Source organism: Heterodontus francisci, chromosome 27 (genome assembly GCF_036365525.1).
Source record: "Heterodontus francisci isolate sHetFra1 chromosome 27, sHetFra1.hap1, whole genome shotgun sequence".
NCBI classification, from domain to species: Eukaryota; Metazoa; Chordata; class Chondrichthyes; order Heterodontiformes; family Heterodontidae; genus Heterodontus; species Heterodontus francisci.
This window is the reverse complement of record NC_090397.1, coordinates 31,717,788-31,743,179: the sequence shown is the minus strand read 5'-3', so window position 1 is coordinate 31,743,179 and position 25,392 is coordinate 31,717,788. Positions and strand designations below refer to the sequence as shown.

Sequence of the window (25,392 nt, the reverse complement as noted above, 5' to 3'; positions counted from 1 at the left end):
TCTGTAGTCTTCTTTTTCTGCTTGACCTTAACGCGTTTCTGTTTAAGGCGGGGGGGGGGGGGGGAGGCGAGCCGTGCAAAAGGAAACTCATCATGGTATCACTTTCTTCGCTGGAGGATTCATCTTCCTCTATACTGGCTTCACGCCGTTGCGTTTTTCGTAGTTCTTTTATTAACATCTCCAGATTCGGGTACAGGCGAGACGATTGTGGTCGGTGGGGTCCGCTGGGCGGTCCCGGTCCCTTCGGTTGGGTCGCCTGTCCGTCTTGTAATTGATTTTTAAGTTCTTTAATTTCAGTCTCCAGCCTTTCCTTTTCAGATTGTTTTTCAGTCCCTAGTTTTTCTAATTTAAGCTTTTCCTTTCTTAATTGTTCGCAAACTGCCTTCTGTTGGTCCTCACATTAGTCAGGTCGCGGTCACGTTGAGCTTGTTGGATAATTGCATTATGCTGTCGGATCTGGCCCATTACATCTAAGGACCATTGGGTCCGTTCTTTATCCTTTTAAGCGGGTCGTTTTTCCCCAGACTCTCTCTATATCTTCCAGGGACCACTGTCCCTTGGAGGCACCGTATTTCTGTTCAATTTCAGTACAGATTTTAGCGAAATTAAACTGTTGCTCTATATATCCTTTTAACTGCCGAAGCATTTCGTCTTTGGAAACGTCTGGCGGGGCCCACCGGCTTTTGACGGTGGTTGGTAACTGTTGGTTGCCTTTGTCAGTCATTGTATCGATTTGAGGGGGTCTCAAGCCGTGAGGCTTTTCAGCCGGGCCGGTGTATTACAGTCGAACACTTCCAAGTCAGACGTCTATAAAGGGGGTCTCGAGCCTTGGAAAAGTTCGGGATCGCGTGGTGGAGTACCGAAACTAGACAACGGCCGAGGACTTTTTAAAGTAAAGGAGTCCTTACCTCCGGGGGCCGATATAGATTCGATGTCCAGGGCTTCGGTCTTTATCCTCCAGCGATCCTGCTGACTACGCCAAGTTGTTGGATCCCATCAGTTACAAAGAGAGACGAAGTCCGACCGTAACTTTTAGAAACTTTATTGCAGTACGTGATTGTTACATTACAGGAATACAAAAAGAACAAAAAGCAAAACAAAGAACATACAAAAGAACAAAACAAAAGAACATGTGCTCACTACAGCAAGCCTTTCTTATAGGTATTCAAAACAAAACTAGTAACGCCCCCCCCCCCCTTGAACTGTTAGTAGCCTATTGTTTAATAATCAGCCTATTAAGCTATCTGCAGCTGTCCTGTTAGCTTCTGCTTGTTATTTTTTATAAATTGGCTCCACAGCTCCATAGTTAGTTTGCTAGTTGATTAGCTTACTTTTGATCTGTCCCCACACGGTACCTTGTCCAAGGATCTGTATGGCCCTACGTAGTAAGTGTTGACGTGCTATTTGACGAGTATGCCTCATGGTTGACCGCAGTTGTGCCTTTCCTTAGCTCCATTATATGTGCACTTTACAGTGGAAATTCAGGATACCTGTTGGTAGTAGGAACGTAGCTGATTTTTTTTGATTTCTTTCCTATCCTATCCTCCTTCCTTCTACCCCTGTGACATTTGAGACCAATGACAGCCTGTATGGAGCAGCTAATTTCAGCAGAGAGCCGTTTGTCTACATGGCTCAATAACATACCACAAAGCACATCTGACCTGTTTCTAAGATTCATCGTATGACTTGAGCTTTATGCAGACTTGCAGATGTTTAAGATTTATCTTACCTCCAGTAATTTATATCCAAAAGCAACAAATTGTAGTTTTATAGCACCTTTTTAACATAGAAAAAACATCTGATGAAAATTTACCTTTGATTTTCAGTTGATTTTTGGTCACATTTCCCAAACCCCTTTGCCATATGTTAGAATTTCTCTTTGATTTTTGAGTTGCTGGTTCAGGACACCTAATATAATCATCCTATGTATCCTGCTAGAGGCCTGCTACCCGACCCGAACCCAATGGGACCCGATGCCATGGTTAGGGTTCGGGTCGGGTATGGCTTTCAGGCTCGAGTCAGGTCGGGCCAAGTCCGGGTCGTGCTCGGGTCAGGTCGGGCCGGACACACACGGTAAATGCACTGCCAGTAAGTATTAAATAAAAAACTTAGCTCAGCTGGGAGTCCTGTACAAAACTGAGTCTGCGCAGTGAGCGAGTGATGTCACTATAACATGGTCATGCATGCGCTGTAGCTTCCTGCAGGTTCGGTGTCTTGAAGGTGAGTAAAAGGATGGTCGGGTCGGGCTCGGGGCAAAATCGGAGGGACTCGGGCCAGGTCGGGCTCGGGTCTGCTGTGGTTCGGTCGGATTCTTTTGTCCCGACCTGAGCGGGCCTCTGCACTGAGCTGCAGGTTATTGTGATGTCCAAGCTTTTGGCCATCTGCCCTAATATCACTTTAGGTGACAGTGTCAAATTTTGTTTTATAACGCTCCTGTGAAATGCTTTGGGACGTTTCATTATGTTAAGGGTGCTCTGTAAATAAAAGTTGTTGTCATTGTCGCCGTGTAAGATTCTAAACCAGTGTTTTCCACAATTCTTTGTCCGAGAGTACAATTCAAACAGCATCTTGCTCAAGGAATGCTTCAACATGCCCAACTATGGAGTGATGGGATATTAATCTGCAATTACCGACATGTGGTATCCTGGATTGAAGCCAGGAAAAATTTGTGGGAACAAGAATTTGCTAAAATTATGCAATCCATAATTTTAATGGCATGCTTTCATTTGTTCTTTGAATATTAGGGCTTAGTTCTTTAACACATTCCTTTTCTTTCTCACATCAAACAGCAAGATAAAGAGTGTATAACACTGCACGCCAGTTTGATGGCATTCCACAGTCATGAATGGGAACCCAGACACGCAGGTCATGTTACCAATACTAACATTCCAAACTCATATACGATGTTGCATTTTATTGGCCTGCGTGTAAGATTGCAACTACAAGGTCAATCTGGTAACAGCTCCAGCAGGCCATTTCAACAAATTATTCAGAAATTTGTCCCTATGCTATCATAAAAATCCGAAAAAGCCCCACCCCTTCACTAGGACAGTATCATAACTATACCTCAAAATGGAATTTAAAAAAAAACTTGCAGGGCTACGGGGATCGAGCGGGGGAGTGGGACTGACTGGATTGCTCTGTGGAGAGCTGGCATGGACTCGATGGCCAAATGGCCTCCTTCTATGCCATAAATGACTCTATAGCTTTAAAAAGAAACAATTGTCAACCATGGTATAATAGGAAATCTTTGTTGAAGTTCTGTTGGATACAGTGTGCTGATTTGGTGTTAGGACACAGAAATCTCCTAATCGCTTATTTGTGACACGGGCGATGGATACTTTTTTGACAAAAGGTCTATTGAAGAGTATTGGAGGAAAAGTGGGGTAAGCAGTCCATGATCTTTGGGATTTACCTGATGGATGGAGATGACGATTTCTGGTCCTGTATACTCACACGACCTTCTGACTCAGAAGTGAGAATGCTACCAAGGCTGAAAACAAAATAAACCATAAAAGGAAGGGAGATAAAATAAAAACACTACTTTGCTGACTGCTCATTTTAATTTTTTTTTTGTTTTTTTTAATGTTATGATTGGTATCTTTGATTCCTGCTTTCTACTTACTGATTGTTCTATACCAATTTAGTTGTAGTTTGTTGCTGTTGTATGAAATTTAAATTTTAACCAATTAGGTGGAAGTGTGTCAGAAACTTAAATTGATGCTGAAATGTGGCAAACAAAAGTAAGTGTGATGCCTCGATGTGACAGGCAAGCCACTCACTCGATATTCCTTTTTGTGATAATGGTGGCTATCCCATGCTGTTGCTCGGAGGAGAATGTGCTGCTTTACAGGAACCAGGGGTTGGAACAGAGAATATTATGGTATATTTTACATTTTGAAAGAGATGTTGGTTAAAAGTATATAAGCATGAATGTAAAATGAATTAAATTATTCTTGGGGAAATTATATAGAAATTGATATTAAACTTGTTTAATAGTAAAATTAAATTAAATTACATCTACAATGGTAAATCTGTGTACCTGGAGGTCTCTTGTTCTGTTGTAGGTAGTATTGCAGCCTTAATGTCTCCCCTGCTAGATGCACTGGGAGTTGGTCCTAGTGCTTCTGTGTCCTTTCTCACCTCACCAGGTGCCATAATCTCTGGTGACACTTTTAATATTTGTCAGTTCCGAAGAAGGGTCACTGACCCGAAACGTTAACTCTGCTTCTCTTTCCACAGATGCTGCCAGACCTGCTGAGTGGTTCCAGCATTTCTTGTTTTTATGCCATAATCTCTACTGTTTGTATTCCCAGTTCCTAGTGCATGTTTTTTTCCTTCTGTGTTTTTTTTTTCTTTGCACACACCTTTTCTCTCACCCTGATAAAATTTCTGTTTCACTCTATCAGGTTTAACATCTCATTCAAAAGATGGTACCTCTGCTAATTCACTGCTGTCCTAAAAGTGCAATCAAGTGTTAGCCTACACTATGTGTTCAAGCTTAAACCACAATCTTCTGTTTCAAAGGCAAAAAGTTACTAACCTATGCTGACAAATGGCATTTTGAAAAAGAAATTGCTTATCGTACTTTAAAGCTGGGTAAACAAGATTAGGATTCTGCAGTTCTGATGAAAGGTCACTGACCTGAAACGTTAACTCTGTTTTTCTCTCCACAGATGCTGCCTGACCTGCTGAGTATTTCTAGCATTTTTTGTTTTTATTTCAGATTTCCAGCATCTGCAGCATTTTGCTTTTATTATAGAATTCTGCTTTGTCTGGCCAGCCATTTATATGGAACTGTAGCACTTAAGAATTAATAAGCATCATTTCCTCACTGAATTAGCAGGATGAAAGTTTCCTTTAAAATCTAAAACTATCTCTTTCTATGTTCAAGTGTTACCATAGCCAGTTCTAATAAATAACCCTGATTGCTTGTGGAATTTATGCCAAACGTAAATGTCGCATTTAGACCAGCTTCAGAAAGGCTAAAATAATTCAATTAATTGCATTGCAATTACAGCAGGAAAAATATTCTGCAGATACCGTTGAGCACAATAGTAAATTTATATGAAAGATCTAGAAGCAGTCATAATGGAATATATTCAGTCTCCAAGTTTCAGACTTTTTCCAGTTAAAAACAAGCCTTTCAGCAAATATTTCTTCCAGTAGAGTTTTCAGATCATCATGCTATATATAAAGCCTCAGTCTCTTGAAATATTGTCACATCTTATGGGAAATAAGTTAGTTAAATGCAAAATACTGCAATGCTGGAAATTGGAAATTAAAACACAAAATGCTGGAAATGCTCAGCAGGCATGGCAGCTTCTGGGGAGAGAGAAACAGAGTTAGCATTTCAGGTCAATGACCTTTTCATCAGAACTCTGATCAAACATGAAAAGGGAAATCCAACTGGAGAGAGGAAAACTTCTTCAAGGTGGGCATTCCTTGAAGAGAAGTTGCAGTGAGTTAAACACTAATACTAAAGTAAAATACCACAAGTGCTGGAACTCTCAAATAAAAACAGAAAATGCTGGAAATACTCAGCAGGTCTGGCAGCATCTATGGAGAGAGAAACAGAGAGCTGAATTTAATGGCTGCAATGGTGGCTCTGTAACGGGCCAAAAAGCTGGGGGCAAACCTGCCACGGCTGTTTCCAGAAGCACCGACGCAATTCTACGTGCGTCAGACATTTAACTGCCTGGGATCCGGCTTCCATCCCTTTAAGGGCGGAGATCCCACCTCCAAGAGCTGCTGGCTGATCAGAAGGCTGGCTGCTCTTGAGTCCCAGCAGCGCCTCTGGGAGTGCTGGCACAGCAGCTGGCCAGCACCAGCAACAGTGGAGGAGCCCCGGAATGGAGGTGTGTGTGCGGGCAGGTCCCGGCAAGGGGTGGGGGGTGAGGAGTGTTCAGGGAAGGGGGCGGCCCTTACCACTGTGGAGGGGAGTGTCCTCCATGGGCCACAGAGTGCTCGTTCGGGTGGCCAACCCCAGCAAACCTGCAAGGAAGACACTAGCTTTTACTGGGCAGTTTCCTGATGTGCTGGAGGGCACCCCCCTCCCCGTTGCTAACAGAATACCAGCAGCGGTAGGAAGAGGCCCTTAATTGGCCGCTTAAGGGCTTCATTTGGCCTCTGAACAGGAAGGTAATTCTCCCCCTTACCTGCCATTGATAAAATTGCACAGGGACAGGCACCCCCCACTACCAAACCCCCCCCCCCCCCCCCCACCACCCTGCCGACTTCCCTCACCAATTTCCGCCCCTCCCAGCCTGTCCCTAGAGGGCTAGTAAAATTCAGCCAAGAGATAACATTTCAGGTTGATGACATTTTCATCAGAACTGATGTTTATTTGCAAATTCTCAATGTTTATTTAAGATTTGCTGTATTGTAAAGTATCTACGGGCAAGTTAAGAGCTGGTAAAAACATATTATCTGAAATCTTAAAAACAGAATTTATGGAAATACACAGCAGATCAGTCAGCATTTGTAACAGAGGGTATGATGATTTGTATGTGTATCCTTCATCAGCATGTTTACAAACTTACCATTTGTTTTTTCTGTCATTGAGGCCAGTTTTAATTATTCAGTCAAAGCTTGAAATCAAAATCCTGATGTTTAAACAGCTATTTTGAAATTTTTGGTAATGTTTATGAATTGTGGGAAATCTAGTTTGTATGGAGTGGATGCATCTTTGCAATTTATAAACATGATGTACTGATTTTGAAACAGTTATTTAAACTTCAGACATCAACATGACTAAGCGTAGGTAGTATATGCAGATGTGTACACTTCTTATCCCTGGCGGAAGCAAGTCATCTGTTGAATCATGAGTTTGTCCTGCAACTGCTAATTTGCAGCCCCGAAGGATCTGGCCAGAAAATTATTGTACTCTATTCACTGTCTTCAGTCAGTTCTGACTGCATCGGTTATTGAACTGAATTCTGTGCTGCACTGGGTGGCACAGTGGCGTAGTGGTTAGCACCGCAGCCTCACAGCTCCAGCGACCCGGGTTCAATTCTGGGTAGTGCCTGTGTGGAGTTTGCAAGTTCTCCCTGTGTCTGCTTGGGTTTCCTCCCACATGCCAAAGACTTGCAGGTTGGTAGGTAAATTGGCCATTATAAATTGCCCCTAGTATAGGTAGGTGGTAGGGAAATATAGGGACAGGTGGGGATGTGGTAGGAATATGGAATTAGTGTAGGATTAGTATAAATGGGTGCTTGATGGTCGGCACAGACTTGGTGGGCCGAAGGGCCTGTTTCAGTGCTGTATCTCTAAACTAAACTAAACTAAACTAAAGTGAGAATTCCTAGGCTTGCAGTAAATCAGGAATTCCCACAGCCAGCACAGAATCCCAGAATCAAACACCAACGTTGGATAAGTGCTTCACGTAAGACTGGCAGTAAGGAGCACATCATGGGGGTAAAGTGTCATGGTGGAAAGAGAGAGTGACTCTGAACTGAGGGGAAGATAGAATCATAGAATGTTATAGATATAAACAGGCCAGTCAGCCCATCAAATTTGTTTCTCCAGATATTTCCACATTCACCACATGAAACTATTCTGAAGAAGAGCAGGGGAGTTATCTCTGATGTTTTCGCCAAATTTATCCCTCAACTGATATGACTAAAAAAACAAGATTGGTCATTGTCACATTTCAGTTTGTGGGACCTTGCTGTCACAAATTAGCTCCTTGTTTCCCTATATTACAACAGTGACTAAATTTCAAAAGTACTTTAAGTGGTTTGGGGCATCCTGCAGTCATGAAACGGACCATATAAATGCAAGTCTTTCTATAGCAAGAAAATAAAAAGTAATAATATAACACATTCTAAACAAACTTCATTTTTCTCCCATCTCGGTTATGACACTGACAAATTGCAAAGTGTGACGACCCTCAACATTACGAATATATTCCCCTTTATCTTAAACGTTTTGCCATTGAATAGAGTTGAGTTGAAAATTATATAAGTTTTCTTAAAAGAATAAATATCTTAAATAAGAATATTTCTGCCCCCTCCTTTGATGCTGGCTTCCTGCTGAAACTTTAAAATAGATGGATTTTCGTTTTAAACTGTTATTTACAATTTGTCAGTGGCAAAACAATAATTTATTTTCTTCATTCCACATCCTTCAAAAACAATATGAAACAATCTGGCTTGGAGTTCTGAGCAAATCTGCACCATGCCTATGAACACATGATATGATTGGCAATACCAAACATGAAATCCTACTCCTGTAATGTATAAATTGTTAGGACCTGTGGATTGTGCAGCCTAATTTTTGTGCAGCCAAAGGTTTTTTTGCTGCATGCATTGGTGTTGCGTACTGAACAGTCTCCTTCTGTGCTGTAATTGGTATGATTTTAAATCTACCAGGACTATAATTTGTTGTCCAACAGACTAGTGCAATAATCTATTGTTTTATGTCCTACTGGTGTGAAAAGCTATTGTTATTTATTTGTTTCAGAGCTGAAGAGATGTTAATGAGCACAAGAATGAAAGAGAATCCTGCAAATTTTCGGCCATCAGAAAAAAAATTTGTCTTTAATTTCAAGACAGGGCAACAGTCATGTGTGCTGACTGCACCCATCCAGATTCCTATGCAGGGAAGTATCAATGATTTACATGGCCGTCTTATGCTCTTACATAATCTTCCTTATTTTGTTGAGAATGGTGAGTATTATATTGAAATTTGAAGACCATGCGGTCCATTTTCCAACTTGAGATATGTGATGCATCTCTCTCCACACAGGTTTACCTCACACCTTGGCCATTCAGCATAGCCATAATGTCCCTTCCTCCTCCAGTTTTAAGAAATCCCCAACTTTCCTTTTTTTTTCGCCTTCCCTCATACTCTGAGACAGCTGGTTAGCCTATCTGCCCACCCCTAAGTACTCTCAATTAGATGATGAGCTGTGCTGTCTTGCTTGATACATCGCCACCTATAATGCTATGCCAGCATTCTCCATTGTAGCTTGTGTGCTGCGGTAAAGGTTATTTTTATTCATTCATGGGATGTGAGTGTCGCTGGCTAGGCCAGTATTTATTGCCCATCCCTAATTGCCCTTGAGAGGGTGGTGGTGAGCTGTCTTCTTGAACCGCTGCAGTCCATGTGGGGTAGGTACACCCACTGTGCTGTTGGGAAGGGAGTTCCAGAATGGCAATATAGTTCCAAGTCAGGATGGTGTGTGGCTTGGAGGGGAACTTGCAGGTGGTGGTGTTCCCGTGCATTTTCTGCCCTTGGCCTAGGTGGTAGAGGTCGCGGGTTTGGAAGGTGCTGTCTAAGAAGCCTTGGTGTGTTGCTGCAGTGCATCTTGTAGATGGTACACACTGCTGCCACTGTGCGTCGGTGGTGGAGGGAGTGCATGTTTGTGGATGGGGTACCAATTAAGTGGGCTATTTTGTCCTGGATAGTGTTGTGCTTCTTGAGTGGGGTTGGGGCTGTACCCATCCAGGCAAGTAGAGAGTATTCAGTCACACTCCTGACTTGTGCCTTGTTGATGGTGGACAGGCTTTGGGGAGCCAGGTGGTGAGTTACCCGCCGCAGGATTCCCAGCCTCTGACCTGCTGTTGTAGCCACGGTGTTTATATGGCTATTCTGCCATATGGTAACCTCCAGGATGTTGATAGTGGGGGATTCAGCAATCGTAATGCCATTGAATGTCAATAGGAAATGGTTAGATTCTCCCTCATTGGAGACGGTCATTGCCTGACAGTTGTGTGGCGCGAATGTTACTTGCCAATTATCAGCCCAACTCTGTCCAGGTCTTGCTGCATTTCTACATAGACTACGTCAGTAGCTGAGGAGTCGCAAATGGTGCTGAACATTGCGCAATCTTCAGAGAACATCCCTACTTCTGACCTTATGACTAAAGGAAGGTCATTGATGAATCAGCTGAAGATGGTTGGCCATAGGGCACTACCCTGAGGAACTCCTGCAGTGATGCCCTGGAGCTGAGATGATATCTAAACCTGCTATCTCTAGAAGGACAAGGGCAACAGACACATAGGAACACCACCACCTGCAAGTTCCTCTCCAAGCCACACACTATCCTGGCCTGAAACTGTATTGCTATTCCTTCACTGTTGCTGGGTCAAAATCCTGGAACTCCCTTCTTAACAGTACTGTGGGCGTACCTACACGAGATGTACTGCAGCAGTTCAAGAAGGCGGCTCACTGTCACTTAAGGCAATTAGGGATGGGCAACAAAAGGCACTAATAAATGATAATTATTTATTAACAATACAACTGGAGGTGGTGGAGTGAATTACACACTCTTCACCTTCGAGTGTCATCCAGCATAAAACAGCCATAATTTCATATTTTGGGATTAAGTTGGCAGTCTCCCTTAGAATGGTTACAGGATGATTGGTATGAGAAATGGAAGAATGTTGCATTGGTGCAATGGGAAAAAGGTTGGACTGAGACATTTTGGGTCAATGCAGTTGCAAGATTGGGTGTGCTCAATGCTGGCTGCCTTAAAACTGGAGTATGTTCTATTCCCCAGCACTAAAATCTTTCACCATGATCAGCAAAAGTGAAAAAATATACCAAGTTCAAAATCTAAACTCTTTATAATGTAGTGTTTTATAAATTTCTACCACTGTACAATATGTTCTGCCAGATTAGGTGTAACAGTATAGAATGGATTAAATTTGGTTGTCTCTTTCAGCATTAAATTAATTTATTGGGGTTTTTGGATGGGAGGGAAAAATACTCTTTCAACACTTTGGTTTAAATATTTTACAGATTTAAAACATTCTCTTGATCAGTTTGTTGATGAAGAAACTAAGAAGGATTATGACAAAGAAGCAGAAGCTGCCTTAGAAAAACTAAAAACCAGTGATGTGTGTACAGAACAGTTTGTTAGTACTTGGGCTAAAGCTTACCATGAGGTAAGTTTTTCAAAAATAAAGACGTCTACAGTTTGACCAGCAGTAATATGTGTCCGATGGTAAAACCACTGAGATAATCAATAGACTGAAGGAGATTTTTGTTCAATACTGCGATACAGTGTTAACTGCATCTGAAATGTTTATCTTAAGAGCAGTTAAGAGAACCGTTGATAACACACCTGTGTGAATAACGCAGTTTTGTCTTCTGTATTAAGCAAGGCTGTTGTTCAGGATTTAGTATGGTAGTTAGTAATACAAGGTTGCTCCATTGTGATTTGTGCAGTGTTGTGACTTTGGAGAATATGTGTAATGGGTTTGAATGCAGCTCATGATGGACCTTTTTACTTTTTAGATATTTTCACATGTTTAAGTTTATTGGAGTGTTTTATTATCAATGCCATTTTTACTTAAATGAGTGCATTTTTTCCCCTTTCCTTTTGGAATCGGAAGAATAACAGCAGCAGTGACAGACTGGCTCATGATACCAGTTTACATAGTATGATAGTTAATTCACACTGTTAATGAGGTCAAACGCACTTTTTTTAAAAAATGGTAGAGATTTTTTTTTAAAGTAGAGAAAGTGAAAAAAGTAGAGACCTCATATGGGTACCTAGGAAGTGTCTTGATAGGATCGGGGGTGGCGCAGTGGTTAGCACCGCAGCCTCACCGCTCCAGCGACCGGGGTTCAGTTCTGGGTACTGCCTGTGCGGAGTTTGCAAGTTCTCCCTGTGACCGTGTGGGTTTTTGCCGGGTGCTCCGGTTTCCTCCCACAGGTTGATAAGTAAATTGGCCATTGTAAATTTCCCCTAGTATAGGTAGGTGGTAGGGTAATATAGGCACAGGTGGGGATGTGGTAGGAATATGGGATGAGTGTAGGATTAGTATAAATGGGTGGTTGATGGTCGGCACAGACTCGGTAGGCCGAAGGGCCTGCTTCAGTGATGTATCGCTAAATAAAATAAATAACTCCTCGTACTTTACAGCTACACAATTCTGGTCCTTATCATCCAGTAGATGTAGTGTACCTGGATTTCCAAAAGGCATTCGATAAGGTTCTACATAAAAGATTAATAGGCAAGATAGGGGTTCATGGTGTTGGGGGTAATATATTAGCGTGGATAGAGGATTGGTTAACAGACAGGAAGCAGAGAGTGGGCATAAATGGGGCATTTTCAAGTGGGGTGCCGCAAGGATCAGTGCCAGGGCCTCCGCTATTTACACTGTATATTAATGACTTGGATGAAGAGACAGAGGGTAATGTATCTAAGTTTACTGATACAAAGTTCAATGGAAAGGTAAGCTGCGGGGAGGGCATAGAGAGGCTGCAAAGAGATATAAACAGGTTTAGTAAGTGGGCAACAAGATGGCAAATGGAGTATTATGTTAGGGAAGTATTAAGTTGTTCACTTTGGTCGTAAAAATAGAAAAGCAGAATATTTTTTAATAGGTGTGAAACTGGTAAGTATTGATGTGCAGAGAGACTTGGGGGCACTCATACAAGGAATGCGCAAAGTTAACATCCAGGCGCAGCAGGCTATTAGGAAGGCAAATGGCATGTTGGCCTTTATTGCAAGGGGATTGGAATATAGGAATAAAGAAGTCTTACTAATATTGTACAGGTCTTTGGTGAGACCGCACCTAGAATACTGTGTGTAGTTTTGGTCTCCACATTTAAGAAAAGATATACTTGCACTGGAGGCAGTGCAGTGAAGATTTACTAAATTGATCCCTGGGATGAGGGGGTTGTCCTATGATGAAAGGCTGAGTAAATTGGGCCTATATTCTCTGGAGTTTAGAAGAATGAGAGGCAATCTAATTGAGACATACAAGATTCTGAAAGAGCTTGATAGGGTAGAAGCTGAGAGATTGTTCCCACTGGTCAGGGAATCTAGAACACGGGGACACAGTCTCAGGATAAGGAGCCAATCATTCAGGACTGAGTTGAGAAATTACTACGCTCAAAGGGTTTTGAATCTTTAGAATTGTCTACCCCAGAGGGTTGTGGATGCTCCATCATTGAATACATTTAAGGCTGGTTTAGATAGATTTTTGGTCTCGCAGGGAATCGAGGGATATGGGGAGCAGGCAGGAAAGTGGAATTGAAGCCCAAGGTCAACCATGATCGTATTGAAGGGTGGAGCAGGCTCGATGGGCCATATGGTCTACTTCTGCTCCTATCTCTTGTGTTCTTATTGAATTTATCTGCACTTAGCTCTTAATATTTTTCTGCTTCTCGTTCAGCCCCCTGTTCCTGTGCCAAGTGCCATGTGACAAGTTGGGTTGCATCATTCTACGCCTGTGATGTATTAATTATTTAAAATACAGATCAAGTTGTAACAAGGCATCAGGCTATAATTAACTAATTATTTTTATTGTTTTCTAGACAACTTTAGAATATGCTAGGCCTGAAGAGCCTAGTTGGGATGAAGATTTTGCAGATGTTTATCATGATTTGATTCATTCTCCTGCCTCTGAAGCTCTGCTCAATTTGGAACATAATTACTTTGTCAGAGTGTCAGAACTTATTAGTGAAAGAGACATGGAATTGAAGAAGCTGCAGGAAAGGTTTGTACTTATCTTGCATACAGGTAAAAGTATTTGCAGAAAATCCAGCTTTCTTCATCCAGCACCAAGAGGGAACACTGCTTTTATTTCAAGAAACTAGACAAATAATGTTGAAACCAGGATAAATGAGGCAGCAATTTAATAACCATGGAATTCCAGACAAGAACTGATTATTGTTGGATAGGAGTACGACCGCTGTTATCAAGTTCTTTTTGGAAAGTATTTTAATTATTTCAATTTGGAATGCTGATAAAATTTGGAGCTGATAAAATTGTCAGAGTTAGTGAGCCCAAAAGTATGAGGGAACTAAATTGATGGCAGTCGGTAGTCATTAGTCTCGGATACAGCTGTATGTAATATCTAGCTCTGTACTGCTGGCAAACTTGGGGATGCTACCTCCAATCCAGTTCTTGTGATGGGCAACATCCATACTCACAAATATTCAACTCCTTTAAATTAATATTGTGACTGAATTTAACATGCAACATTTCAGGGTTTTTTGTTGCTCATCTTGAATTTGAGTGATTTTCATTTGATGTATATGAGTGCTGAATTGAAGCAATATCAGTATTTTGATGTGTGGTATTACAATTATTTCCCCCCGCTTTGGCTCTTTTAGAAGGATTAAAATGTTATTTCTGTTCCAAAAAAAAAGCAATACACTTGCATTTAATTCCTTTCTTAACAGGCAGTCTGTGGAAATGGACAAAGTGATGCAAGAACTTGGGAAAACCCTTACAGATCAAGATGTAAACTCAGTTGCTGCTCAGCATTTTGAATCCCAACAGGTAATGCAACTGTAGCTTCACTATGAAGGTGTAAATTTTAATCCTGTAACTTTTTTTAATACAAGGAAATGCTCTCAGTTGCTTTACTTACTTCAGTATTGGACTATGGGAACAAAATATAAAATGAAACCTTCCTTTACCTAAAATGCCACCATCTATGCTTATACTATGGGAGAAATTGCACTTTTAGTGCAAATTAGTACATCTTTTGGGAAAAATGGGCAATGCTGTACGGAACTTCCACCCACGCTGACTTGGAGCAAAAATTAAAATCTTCATCTCTGATCTGATATAAGGATTTCTACAGACTGAACATGACATTATACCGCATACCTATATTAGAATATACAAAGATGCCTGGTCTTGTTAAGAACATTGCCTTCAAATCCAAAAAACTGGTTTTAAAAAACTTGTGTTACTTTAATTCTGTAATGTGGATAAAATATCTGTGATCAGGTGTTGGAGAACAAATGGGCCAATGAGCTGAAACAATTAATGGCTATTCAGAAACAAGAGTACCAAGAGTGGGTAATAAAACTACATCAGGACATGCAAAATCCTAACAACAGTGCAGTCAGGTAGGCTACTCATGAAGTTGTTTTCGGGTCAGTGATGTGCATACTGTTATAAAATAAACACTTTAAAATGCAACTGCCTAGTCAGAGCCAGAATATCCATGTTAATTGCTAGTTCTTGGCCATTAAGGCACTATGCTGTATCTCAATCAAAAGTCTTTTTTTCCATGCATATTGTATTTGTTTTCTTTTTGAATAACTTTTTTCCCCCAACTGCTTGTGCTTTGTCCTTTTTACAACTGGTGAATTAAACATTTCTAAGCGAAAAAGTTCAACATCTGCAACTAGCTGTCTGTTTCCTCCAATCCGTAGTAATTGGAATGGCACAAAGAATGTGCACTGATGAAATTTAATGACCCCAGCCTGTGATTAGCATTGCAATTCTGTAAGAGTGGAAAAGTTTATTGATTTCGATGGCTTGTGTATAACACGCATGTTGTTCCTTGCAACAAAATAAGTAGTGCATGTGCAAATTGCATTTGAAATGCACTAATTTTTGAAAATAGTCGCTTTAGTTCCCTGTAGCCTTTACATGAATTGTGTAACTACATATGCCAATCTCTTCGGCACAGTGTGAATAATTCAGTCACATATATAAGTGAAGAAACTGGATTATTTTTCATTTTTCAACTAATCAAATGTTTACGGACTGGTCACATAATTTAAATTGAGAAAAAATATAGCTGTGCAGTAATTCAATTTGATTTTATATACACCAATCTATTTTCAAATAATGCTGTGTCCTTCTTGCTTTTTGAAGTGAGGAAATCAAAGTAAAACAAAGTCAATCCACTATAGCAAATGAACGAATATTTGAAGAACGACCTCTGTTGGAAGAAAGTTTCACTATACATTTAGGTAGGAAATTATTTAACAGTTTATGTAGTCTAACCTTTGGAGGTATTTTGACATTGAAACTTAATTATTTATCTCTGTAACCTGGCAACTATTTTCTTACATTGTTTACAGGAGCCCAGTTGAAAACTATGCACAACTTACGGCTAGTGAGAGCTGATGTCCTTGATTTCTGTAAACACAAGCGCAATCAACAAAGTGGAGTTAAACTTCAAAGACTACAGACAGCACTGTCGCTGTACTCCACCTCTCTCTGTGGGCTTGTCTTACTTGTCGATAACCGCATCAACTCCTATAGTGGCATCAAACGAGGTATTGCAGAGCAATTTTAAAAATTTTGTTTCTTATTGCTAACAATTGGCAAGAGTACTTGAACAGTTTACTTATTTTCATTATAGCTAACACACACAAAAGCTGTCTGTATACATATTAATAAATACATAAACACAGCTTGGGAGTATATACTTTCTATATAGGGTGCCTGAGGTAACTGTGACCAGGATAGGTTTCCCAAAAATTTGACCTTGGTTGCTGCTAAAAGCATAAAACAAGCAACAGATTTCAGATCGTCAATCGTCAACGCTAAGAGATACAATAACAACATGTACTTTTAGACTGTCTTTCACATAATAAAACATTCCAAGGCACTTCACAGGGGTATTATGAAACAAGATGTGAGAATGTGCCACATGAGGAGATGTTCGGGCAGATGAGCTGGGTCAAAGAGGTAAGTTTTAAGGAACGTCTTAAAGGAAGAAAGGGAGGTGGAGAGGTTTAGGGAGGGAGGGAATTCAAGAGCCTGGGGCCCAAGCAGCTGAAGGCATGGCCACCAACGGTAGAGCAATTAAAACCAGGGATGCTCAAGAAGTCAGAGTTAGAGGAGCGCAGATATTTCAGAGGGTTGTAGGGCTGGAGGAGCTTACAGAGGTAGAAATGGATAAGGCAATGGAAGGATTTGAAAACCATAATGAGAATTTGAAAATCGAGGCATTGCTTAACCCAGAGCCAATGTAGGTCAGCGAACATAGGTGATGGGTGCATGGGACTTGGTGCAAGTTAGGGCACAAACAGCAGAATTTTGGATGGCGTCAACTATACAGAGGGTAGAACATGGGAAGCTGATCTTAGAATTAGAATAGTCAAGTCTAGAAGTAACAAAGGCACGGATGAGGATTTCACCACCAGATGGACTGAGGCAGGGATGGAGTCAGGCCATGTTACTGAGGTGGGGGATATCGGAGGTTTTAGTGATAGCGCAGGTATGAGATTGAGAGCTCATCTCTGGGTCAAATATGACATCAAGGTTGCGAACAGTCTGGTTCAGTCTTGGACAGTTGCCAGGGAGAGAGATTGAGTCAGTGACTAGGGAGCGGAGTTTGTGGTGGGGACTGAAGACAATGCCTTTGGTCTTCCCAATGTTAATTGGAGGAAATTTCTACTCATCCAGTACTGGATGTTGGACAAGCAGTCTGATAATTTAGAGACAGTGGAGAGGTCAAGAGAGGTGGTATTGAGGCAGAGCTGGATGTCATCAACCTAAAATACCAGTCGACATCTTAAAATAAGTAAAAGATAAAATAAAATAATTAAAATAAATACCTGAAACACATATCTGTGTAATTAAGAAAAGAATAACTTCAGTTGTAAGTGATACTAGCATTTAATAAGCACAGTAAATTCTACTATACATAAAATAATTCCTAAGTTAATTAGAAAGTAATTAAAGTAAATTAACTAATAGCATATGTAACAATCCAGGACAAACACGTCTGCAGAAAGTGTAAGCAGCTAGAGGAATTCCGGATCAGGACTATTGATCTGGAAGCCGAACTGCAAACACTGCGCAACATAAGGAAGGGGGAGAAATACCTGGACAATTTGTTCTGGAAGACAGTCACACCTCTTAGAACAGGGTCATCTGTTTTAGTCAGCAGTGAGGGACAGGAGGATGTGACCGTGAGTGTGGCAGGTGAAGGGACTGAGCCGACAGTAATGTAGGAGCCTCGGACCTTGCAATTATCAAACAGGTTTGGGGTGCTCTCAACCTGTGTGGGCGAAAGTGAGGTCTGCAAGGTGGATGAGCAGACTGGCCATGGCACTGTGGTACAGGAAGCCATTCAAGTGGGGGGAGCAAAAAGGCATGTAGTGGTAGTAGGGGATAGTATAGTGAGGGGGATTGACACTGTTCTGTGCAGCCAAGAGTGTGAGTCCAGATGGCTGCGTTGTCTGCCCGGTGCCAGGGTTCGGGACATCTGGTCAGGAACTTGGAGTGGGAGGGGGAGGATTCAGTTGCCACGGTCCATGAAGGTACCAACGACACAGGTAGGATTAGGAAAGAGGTTCTGCTTAGTCAGTATGAGGAGCTAGGCACCAAATTGAAGAGCAGAACCTCAGGGGTAATAAAGACTGGTGTGGCAGAAGGGGGTTACGATTCGTATGGCACTGGCACCGTTGGGATGGTCTGCATCTGAACCTGCTGGGACCAGTGTTCTAGCAAACTGTATAACTAGGAAAGTGCAGAGGGCTTTAAACTAAACAACGGTGGGGGGTGGTGTTGAGGAATCAAGCTTGGGTAGATGTAGCAAATCAAGGGGTAGAGTCAAGGCAGGAGAGCAAAATAATAATATGGAAAATGAAGGTCAGAGAATGGCAGGAAGGGACAGAAAGAAAAAAACCTAAGAACACACCAACAGTCAAAACTAGATGTTACAAGGATATCAAAAAGACAAAACTAAAAGTTCTGAGCTGCATTTTAAGAGTCCGCCGCCTACTTCGTGCACCGCGTCACAGCGCCGCCACAATTTCAAATGCAGCGACTCATTTGCAAGGCCGCGGCGCCCTCTCCCCGCGATGACGAACAGGGGTGGGCAAGCCGTCGTAGGCAATGGCGTCCAGCGCCAATGCACAGGCACCATTCATGGACATTTAAAAATTAAAGGGCCAGGTAAGTCACATTGCACCAAAACATAGTTAGAGATGACCTTGGTTCAGGCGATCAGGATGGAGAATCAGTTTGGGTGAAAATGAGGAATAGTAGGGGAAAGAAGACACTCATGGGAGTGGTCTACAGGCCCCCTAACAGTAACCACAATAAAAGATGAAGCATCCAAGAAGAAATATTGGGTGCTTGTGATAAAGGGACGTCAATAATCATGAGTGATTTTAATCTACATATAAACTGAAAAAATCAGATTAGCAATAGTAGCCTGGATGAGGAGTTCGTAGATTGCTTTCGAAATAGTTTCTTAGAGGAGCACCTTCTGGAACCAACGAGAGAACAGGTTATATTAGACTTGGTATTGTGTAATGTGACCGGATTAATTAATGACCTCAGAGTAAAGGCCACCTGTAGGTAGCAATGACCGCAATATAATTTAATTTTAAATCCAGTTTGAAACAGAGAAAAGTGGGTCTAAGACTAGTATTTTAAACTTGTATAAGGGCAGCTATGTGGCATGAAAGCTGAGCTAGCTGAAGTGAACTGGGTTACTGAGCTAGGAGATAGATCAATAGAGAAGTAGTGGCAGACATTTAAGGGGATATTTCAGAATACTCAGAATAAGTATATTCCTACTGCAAAGAAAAATTCTAAGGGGAGGACCCACCATCCGTGGTTAACTAAAGAAGTTAAGGAAAGCATCAAACTTAAGGAAAAAGCATATAATTGCACAAAGATGAATGGCAGGTCAGATGATTGGTCAGAATATAAAGAACGGCAGAGAATGACTAAAAAGCTTATTCAGGAGAAAACTTGGAATATGAGAGGAAGCTAGCTAGAAATATAGAAACAGATAGCAAGAGTTTCTACAGGTATTTTTAAAAAAGAAAAGAGCAAGTAAAGTGAATGTTGGTCCTCTAAAGAGTGAGAATGGGGAGTTAATAGATAGTAAGGAAATGGTGGATGAAATGAACAAATATTTTGCTTCTGTCTTCACTATAGAGGATACAAAAGACATTGCAGTAATAGCTGTAAATCTGGAGGTGGAAGGAAGAGAGGAACTTGGTAAAATTACTATCACCAGGGAAGTGTTACTGAGCAAACTGATGGAGCTGCGGGTTGACAAGTCCCCGGGTCGTGATGAGCTTCATCCGAGGGTCTTAAAAGAGCTGGCTAATGAAGTAGTAGATGCATTGGAGTTAATTTTTCACAATTTGCTAGATTCTTAAATGGTTCCATCTGACTGGAAAGTAGCAAATATAACCCTTTCTTCTATTCAAGAAGTGGGGGAGGCAGAAAACAGGTATCGATAGGCCAGTTATTTTGACGTCTGTCATAGTCATTTATGGCATAGAAGGGAGGTCATTTGGCCCATCGAGTCCATGGCAGCTCTGCATGGAGCAATCTAGTCAGTCCCACACCCCCACTCGATCCCCATAGCCCTGCAAGTTTATTTCAAAAAAGATTCCTTTTTGAGGTATAGTTATGATACTGTCCTAGTGAAGAGGTGGGGCTATTTCATATTTTTATGATAGCATAGGGACAAATTTCTGAATAATGTGTTGAAATGGCCTGTTGGAGCTGTTACCAGATTGACCTTGTAGTTGCAATCTTACACCTATACCGCAATAAAATGCACCATTGTATATGAGTTTGGAATGGTAGTACTGGTAACATGGCCTGCGTGTCTGGGTTTCTATTCATGATTCTGGAATGCCATCAAACTGGCGTGCAGTGTTATACTCTCTCTTTATCTTGCTGTTTGATGTGAGAAAGAAAAGGAATGTGTTAAAGAACTAAGCCCTAATATTCAAAGAACAAATGAAAGCATTCCATTAAAATTATGGATTGCATAATTTTAGCAAAATTCTTGTTCCCACAAATTTTTCCTGGCTTTGTCGTGGGGAAGGTGTTAGAATTGATTATTAAGGAGGTTATATTTGGGCACTTGGAAAAATTCAAGGTAATCGGTAATAGTCAGCATGGTTTTGTGAAAGGGAAATTATGTTTAACCAATTTATTGGAGTTATTTGAAGTTAGGTAGGAAGGTATGTTGTGAAGAGGACATAAGGAGGTTGCAGACCGATATAGATAGGTTGATTGAGTGGGCAAAAATCTGGCAGATGGAGTATAATTTGGGAAAATGTGAAATTGTTCACTTTGGCACGAATAATGAAAAAGCAGAGTTTACTTACATGGAGAACGACTGCAGAATTTTGAGGTGCAGAGGGATCTAGGTGTTCTTGTGCATGAGTCACAAAACGTTAGTATGCAGGTACAGCAAGTAATAAAAAAGGCTAATGGAATTCTACCCTTTATTATGAGAGGAATTGAAAATAAGAGTAAGAATGTTATGCTTTAGTTATATAGGGCATTGGTGAGACCACATCTCAAATACTGTGTGCAGTTTTGGTCTCCTTATTTAAGGAAGGATATAAATACGTTAGAGGCGGTTCAGAGGAGGTTTACTAGATTGATACCTGGAATGATTGGGTTGTCTTATGAGGAAAGGTTGGACAGACTGGGCTTGTTTTCACTGGAGTTTGGAAGAGTGAGGGGTGACTTGATTGAAGTATATAAGATCCTGAATGGTCTTGACAAGGTGAATGTGGAAAGGGTGTTTTCTCTTGTGAGTGAGTCCAGAACTAGGGGGCACTGTTTTAAAATTCGGGGTTGCCTTTTTAGGACAGAGATGAGGAGAAATTTTTCTCTCCAGGCGTTGTGCGACTTTGGAACGCTCTGCCTCAGAAGGTGGTGGAGGCAGGAACATTGAAAATTTTTAAGGCGGAAGTAGATAGATTCTTGCTAGGCAAGGGAATTGGGGATAGATGGGAGTGTGGAATTCAAGACACAAGTAGATCAGCCATGATATCCACGCCTGGACACTTCCAACAGGAAGGTCTAAATAGCAAGCAAGAGTGGGAATCCTAGCCATTGTTTTCATCCCTCCCTAAACCAGGAAACCAATTGTAACACCCTTGCTGAATACCCAGCTGAGATAAGGATACGCAGCATAGGCCAGGAAATAAACCTGGCATCTTCAAGTTTGTATGAGTTTGTTACTCACTGAAGTGGGTTAGGGCTAGGGGGTTCAACTAGTGCTAAAATGTTTTGGAGTGCAGCAGTTAGTTTCTGGGACTAAGTTCCTGTCTCTTCAGCTGATGTCTTGTCTGAGAAAATATGAAGAATATTTGCATAGATTAATGCCACATCTGTGATACAAATTGGAAAAATGTAATGTCAATTAACAAGACAAATTTAGGTTGCCAGAAGCTCTTTTCAATGTGACCTCCCTTGCTTTGCTTTAATCATGTACAATTGTGTATACATAATGCAGAATTGCATTGTACAATTGTGTTCAGATGTAACCAAGGTAATATCTTGTTAATATAAATGTGGAAGAAACCATTCACTGCGGCACAGTGGCGCAGTGGTTAGCACCGCAGCCTCACAGCTCCAGTGACCCGGGTTCAAATCTGGGTACTGCCTGTGTGGAGTTTGCAAGTTCTCCCTGTGTCTGCGTGGGTTTCCTCCGGGTGCTCCGATTTCCTCCCACATGCCAAAAAGACTTGCAGGTTGATAGGTAAATTGGCCATTAGCAATTGCCCCTAGTGTAGGTAGGTGGTAGGGAAATATAGGGACAGGTGGGAATGTGGTAGGAATATGGGATTAGTGTAGCATTAGTACAAATGGGTGGTTGATGGTCGGCACAGACTCGGTGGGCCAAAGGGCCTGTTTCAGTGCTGTATCTCTAAACTAAACTCCCATTTTATAGATGTTGGTACTGATCTCAAAAGATACATTATTTGTCAGTCTTCTTGATTATTGTTTTTCTATACGCCAGATTTTGCAACAGTTTGCCAAGAATGCACAGATTTCCATTTTCCTAGAGTCGAACAGCAGCTTGAGATTGTCCAGCAAGTTGTACTTTATGCAAGTGCTCAGCGTAACAAGAAGACAAAGGAAAGAGCTGGTAAATTTAGAATGTACACATGACAATTGTATACTTTATTGCATTTTTATCTTGTCTCAAATGAACGAAGTTCAATAATGCTTCAAATACCTCTGTACTTTTTATCCCTCTGATAGGCAGCCATTTTTAAATTGTGGGTTTTAATTCAGAAAGATTAATAATAATTGCTGACTTTCAATATTTTAACCTCATAATGAAAAATCAGGGGCTGTTGTAAATATTGCTTTAGCGTTCCACCTCACCCACCACCCATCAAAATGTCACCAGCAGTTGTTTGGCTTAAAAGATTTCCTGCAACTACCATGTTGTTGCTGACCTATGATCAAAATACATTGTAATAGATAGCTGCTTATCTTGTTTTATGTGAAGTAATGCAATTCTTTATTTTAAATTGCAGTTACAATCTTTTCACTTGTAGAACCTGTACAGCAATTATCTTAAAAGACTGAATGATTTGTTTCATGTAGAAAAGCAAATTTAAAAAAAAAACACATTTCAGTGGCTAGTAAAATAATTAATCCCAGAATCTACTTTCTGCATTAGAGCTACCAAATGGAAATGGGGGTAATGAAGATAAGTCAAAGATTGGAGAAAGAAATCCATCAAATATTTTACCAGGTAAGTGGAACTGCAAATTGCACATACGATGTAAGTTAATATAATAATCTTATCCCCAGATTTTTAAACCCCGCTCCACTCCCACACCCGATGTGAATGGGGCACATGCAGGGTGGTGGTGGTTACAATCGTAGTAGTGTCCTTACCTTGGCATTCATGCTACACTCTTGACAGCTGTGGTTTTTACTCCTGGATTTCAGGAGATGCTACTGCGATGGCTTCTGTTACAGTTCAATCCTGGAATCGCTCTATTTGCTAGCACTGCAGGTAGCAAAGGTTTAACTGCCAGTTGGGCTTTCCTTTTGTCAATGAGTTTGTTTGGAAGTGCTGACCCTGTTGTAGGTGAAGTATTCAGGGAAGCACTTCTAACCTTGGACATCAAACTGACGTCAATTATAAGCACGAATGGAAACTACTAAAAAAATCCAAGGTATGTAATGCATTTTCAGTTTTTTATAAAAATAATGCATATAGGAAAATAATTTGCATGAAAAACTCTTTAAATCTGGAGATTAGACCTACCATTCCTTAGCCAATCCATTTCATTTGAAATGATTCCTTTTGAATGCTGTCAGTCACCTGACCACAAAGCAAGATGTCATCAGCAAATTTTAGAAGTGCCCATCCTCCATATTGATCTAATCAATATTAATGCCATATTTTAATTTGTGTCATAATCAAGGCATCCAATCTGTCCCAATTTAAATGTGTATTAACAGCATTCTATGTGTCTTAAATAACCAATTAACCATGATAATTTACTCAAATGTACAATTGCCACAAGACAGGAAAAGCTGCGCAACCAATTTAAAATCATTGTTATTGGTGACAATCTTGATTTTATTTGCTCATGTAAGTAAAATTTATGACATTTTAGGAGTTTCTTATTAATGTATACCAAAATCATATATGAGTGTACAGTGTTTCTCTCCAGTTGCCTACTGATATCTCAGATATGTGGGATTCTTCTTTGGTGTTGCTTGCACCTTGATCTTGTGTTGAGCTTCATTTCCTTTAATCTTGGGCTCGGCCTTCCACCTCTGGGATCCGGGTTTAAACATTGTTACCAACTGCGCACTTTGTGAATGAACCATCAGCGACTCTGACCTGTATCTGCACACTACTTGTACAGTGTTGGAAATATTCACAAATTTCAGGCCTATTAATATCTCCTCTCTACTTTTCCAGCAATCACTTCTGTGCTTGTGCTAGATTTTGCATGGTAAAAGCAATTTGTTACATTGTGATTTTGGCCAGACCCAGATTTGATGTTGATCCTTGTAGGTGTATAAGGTGGTGATGAACACAGAGTGAAAGCAAAAATGTAAGGCTGCATTTGCTGACAACGCAACCACTAGGTGGCGCTGCAATGGCACATACGCAAATGCAGCCTGTGCCAGTAAAATGTCGCAATCTGCGACATCAGGCAGCTGCCAGGAATAAAGATGGTGCTGCTCAAGTAATCACAAGGTGGCAACCTAAACACATGGCAGCACACAATGGCTGTAGAGGGGAGGGAGCATGCTGGCCGGGTCGGGGAAGGGAGGGAGCAGGCGAGCAGTGGGCGGGTGGGTGAGCCAGCGGTCGGGGGTGCGGTGAGCGAGCGAGTGGTCAGGGCTGAGCGCGAGCGGGCGGGGGTCGCGAGCGGGTGGCGGGGGAAAAGATGAGACCGCACCTGCCACCAGCAAGGTCTTCGGCAGCGCTTTCCCCGATTTTTTTTTTTTTTTTTTTTTGTATTCCCCCCCCCCCACCCCTGCTCTCTCCCTGCTCTCCAGATACACCCTCCCCCAACCCCCAACCCCTACTCTCTCCGGCCCGGATCCCCCACCATCTGCCTGCATTACACGATGATGTCTTCTGCGCATGCGCCAACCAGTCCTGGCACTGTGGAACGCAGCGCATGTGCAGAGGGTAGGAGCCAATTTGCACATGTGCACATATTGGCGCAGTCGGATGACGTCAGCTTCCGTCTGCGTTGTCAATAATCACTGTGAAAATGTAATCGGTGGATTTTGTAGTCAATGTGAATGTCCAGCAGCTGAAAGCAAAGAACATTGCCCAGCAGTTATTAAAACCAACAGCAAATGAAAAAGAAGAGATCAAGCTATGAGCATCAAAATAGGAAATGCAATGTTCATAGCTGTAAACTACTTATTTAGCTTATAATTTTATTTGCAGCTTGGCCTTT

The 25,392-nt window shown here is 41.4% G+C and overlaps 1 protein-coding gene across 5 annotated transcripts in view; it reads left to right on the top strand.

The window, feature by feature from the left end:
* The window catches only part of ferry3 (FERRY endosomal RAB5 effector complex subunit 3), a 75,516-nt gene that overhangs the window by 10,497 nt on the left and 39,627 nt on the right, over positions 1 to 25,392 (top strand). For all 5 annotated transcript variants that reach the window (XR_010977649.1, XM_068059093.1, XM_068059094.1 and 2 more), the window contains exons 2-10: positions 8,464 to 8,669; positions 10,747 to 10,892; positions 13,276 to 13,457; positions 14,146 to 14,245; positions 14,702 to 14,823; positions 15,581 to 15,678; positions 15,790 to 15,987; positions 22,458 to 22,586; positions 23,130 to 23,204. Coding sequence is in view for 4 of the 5 variants with exons in the window: in XM_068059093.1 (XP_067915194.1) it covers positions 8,474 to 8,669; positions 10,747 to 10,892; positions 13,276 to 13,457; positions 14,146 to 14,245; positions 14,702 to 14,823; positions 15,581 to 15,678; positions 15,790 to 15,987; positions 22,458 to 22,586; positions 23,130 to 23,204 (1,246 nt within the window). In the remaining variant the exon portion in view is untranslated. The remainder of the gene's footprint in view (positions 1 to 8,463; positions 8,670 to 10,746; positions 10,893 to 13,275; positions 13,458 to 14,145; positions 14,246 to 14,701; positions 14,824 to 15,580; positions 15,679 to 15,789; positions 15,988 to 22,457; positions 22,587 to 23,129; positions 23,205 to 25,392) is intronic.